Source organism: Dipodomys ordii, unplaced genomic scaffold (assembly GCF_000151885.1).
Source record: "Dipodomys ordii isolate 6190 unplaced genomic scaffold, Dord_2.0 Scaffold129, whole genome shotgun sequence".
In the NCBI taxonomy this organism is placed as follows: domain Eukaryota; kingdom Metazoa; phylum Chordata; class Mammalia; order Rodentia; family Heteromyidae; genus Dipodomys; species Dipodomys ordii.
The window spans coordinates 1,797,432-1,800,605 of record NW_012267345.1 but is presented as its reverse complement, the minus strand read 5'-3'; the positions used below and the strand labels follow the sequence as shown (position 1 = coordinate 1,800,605).

The window sequence follows — 3,174 nt, the reverse complement described above, 5'->3', positions numbered from 1 at the left end:
CACAGAGCACACACCTGCACAGAGCACACACCTGCACAGAGCACACACCTCCACAGAGCACACACCTCCCCAGAGCACACACCTACACAGAGCACACACCTGCACAGAACACACACCTGCACAGAGCACACACCTGTACAGAACACACACCTCCACAGAGCCCACACCTGAACAGAGCACACACCTGCACAGAACACACACCTGCAGAGAGCACACACCTGCACAGAGCACACACCTGCACAGAGCACACACCTGCCCAGAACACACACCTCCAGAGCACACACCTGCACAGAGCACACACCTGCACAGAGCACACACCTCCACAGAGCACACACCTCCACAGAACACACACCTCCACAGAACACACACCTGCACAGAGCACACACCTCCACAGAGCACACACCCCCACAGAGCACACACCTCCACAGAGCACACACCTGCACAGAGCACACACCCCCACAGAGCACAGACCTCCACAGAGCACACACCTGCACAGAACACACCCCCCCACAGAGCACAGACCTCCACAGAGCACACACCTGCACAGAACACACACCTGCACAGAGTACACACCCCCACAGAGCACACACCTTCACAGAACACACACCCGCACAGAGCACACACCTCCACAGAGCACACACCTCCACAGAGCACACACCTGCACAGAGCACACACCTGCACAGAGCACACACCTCCACAGAGCACACACCTGCACAGAGCACACACCTGCACAGAGCACACACCTGCACAGAGCACACACCTGCACAGAGCACACACCTGCACAGGCCACACACCTGCACAGAGCACACACCTCCACAGAACACACACCTGCACAGAGCACACACCTCCACAGAGCACACACCTGCACAGAATACACACCTGCACAGAGCACACACCTGCACAGAGCACACACCTCCACAGAGCACAAACCTCCACGGAGCACACATCTGCACGGAGCACACACCTCCACAGAGCACACACCTGCACAGAGCACACACCTGCACAGAGCACACACCTGCACAGAGCACACACCTGCACAGAGCACACACCTGCACAGAACACACACCTACACAGAACACACACCTGCACAGAGCACACACCTGCACAGAACACACACCTCCAGAGCACACACCTCCACAGAACACACACCTCCACAGAGCACACACCTGCACAGAGCACACACCTGCACAGAGCACACACCTCCACAGAGCAGGCCTGTAACTCTGCATATTCACAGCCCACTGTGTAACCTCTGCCCCCACCCCCTTCACCCCTAGACCCTGCAGGTGGCCCTTGCTTGGGGCTCCCTGTGGGCAGAGCTACTTTGGGACTTAGTGTCCCCATACACAGGTCCTGGAGCTGCCTGTGGAGGGGCCCGCGAGGCGGCCCCAGAGCCAGGCAGGGTGGAGTCCCCTGGCAGGCCTCCCTCTCAAGCCTGTTTTCTTAGGTACGTGTGGGGAGGAGGACCTTGCACTAAGCACCCGGCATGGGGTGCTGTCTGTGGTGAGGCCGGTCCTCTTGCCCTGGGGAAGGGAGCAGGGCTGCCCTCCTGTGCCCCACACAGTGCTCCCACCTACAGACTTACCTTGGGCCCTGGGACCCCTGGCTCTCCTGGGATGCCCGTCTTCCCGGGGAGGCCCTACAGAGCAAGACAGATGAGCACCACACCCCACCCAGCCCTGCACCCCATGGCTAAGGGGCGGAGAGTGGGGTGCCAAGGGCCAGACGTCCTGGCCATCCATCCTTCAGTCCTAGGCATGCCTGGATTTGGTCAGGTTTTTTTTTTAACTGTATTTTTTTTGTCTTTTCTTTTTTGGTACTGGGGATCGAACCCAGGATGTTGCGCTTGCTAGGCAAGCGCTTTGCCACTGAGCTACATCCCTGCCCCATGCCTGGATTTGGGTAGATGAGGTTCAGATCCTGGGCCTGTGTGCGTCTGTGAGCCTCTAAGCTCAGGGGGAAGCTGGGGGCAGGGGGAGTCAGCCATGGCATTTGGCTCAGCTCAGGGGGAAGCCGGGGGGGCAGGGGGAGTCAGCCATGGCATTTGGCTCAGCTCAGGGGGAAGCAGGGTGGGGGAAGTTGGCCATGGCGTTCGGCACAGCTCAGGGGAGAGTTCAGGGGGGTGGGGGGAGCTGGCTCCAGACACCCGGCCCGGGGCTGTGGGAGGGACCAGGCTTCATCAACGAGGATGCCTGCCAGGTGAGAGCCTGCAGGTGGACAGAGCCTCCAGCCCCGCGGTATCCAGGACAGAGCCCCCTGTGTGCTTTGCCTCCCATCCGTCCCATCCCAGCCTGGCCTCGGCCCCTGCACAGCGCTGAGGCCAGCGGAGCCTGCGGCCCCGCCTGGCAGGGATGCACGAGAAGGGTCGGATTCCGTGCCAGAGAGGGCAGCGCCTGCCTGTGGCGGGCGGAGGCCCACACAGGGCAGGAGAGGCCCAGCCAGGCTGGTCTCCTGGTTGGTTGGATACCTCGGAAGCCATTGGTGAAGCTGGCCCTCGGTGCAGCAGGTCTGGGGAGGGTGCTGGAGGTCTGGGCTCCTGCCGGTTAGGGGGGGAGGGGGGCACTCTATTCCTCAGTGACAGAGAAGACCCCGACCATTCAGGAAGAAGCTGCTGGACTTACCGGGGGACCTTGGGGCCCTGGGGGTCCAGGGGTCTCTGGGGAGTGGGCGCAGGTAGAAGGGAAGGCCGGGCATACCTCTCCGCCCCTCTGGAAGGAAGGCACTCCTGCTGTGGACTCTGCCTGGCTCTGTCTGACCTCAGGGTCAGAGGTCACACAGACACCAACCCGCACAATCCCCAAGGGCCTCGAGCGCCAGGGCTTTGCCACCACCTACCGAGCCTGGGAGCTCGCAGCACCTGTCCTGGGCAGCCCAGGTGTCCCCACACAGGAGCTGCAGCATCTGGAGCTGGAACTGGGGGGGAGGGGTCAGCTGGACGCAGGCACCACAAATAGCTCAGAAATGACCCCCGGCCACAGGACTCACCGTGCCGAGCTGTCCTCGGGCCCCTGCCCACCCCCTGCCCTCCCCCTGCCCACCCCCTGCCCTCCCCCGGCCCCGGGACTCACTGTGGCCAAGCTGTCCTGGGGTCCCCTGCCCTCCCCCGGCCCCCCCACTGACCCGGGCCGAGCTGTCGTGGAGTCCCCTGCCCACCCCCTGCCCTCCCCCGGCCCC

General features: G+C 62.7%; 1 protein-coding gene across 1 annotated transcript in view; it reads right to left on the bottom strand.

Annotated features, from left to right (window-relative positions):
* Col20a1 (collagen, type XX, alpha 1) overlaps positions 1-3,174 on the bottom strand; it is a 32,637-nt gene that overhangs the window by 9,517 nt on the left and 19,946 nt on the right. The window contains exons 24-26 of the mRNA XM_013030355.1: positions 2,836-2,913; positions 2,622-2,708; positions 1,586-1,639 (exon numbers count right to left, since the gene is read on the bottom strand). Of these exons, the coding sequence (XP_012885809.1) occupies positions 1,586-1,639; positions 2,622-2,708; positions 2,836-2,913 (219 nt within the window). The remainder of the gene's footprint in view (positions 1-1,585; positions 1,640-2,621; positions 2,709-2,835; positions 2,914-3,174) is intronic.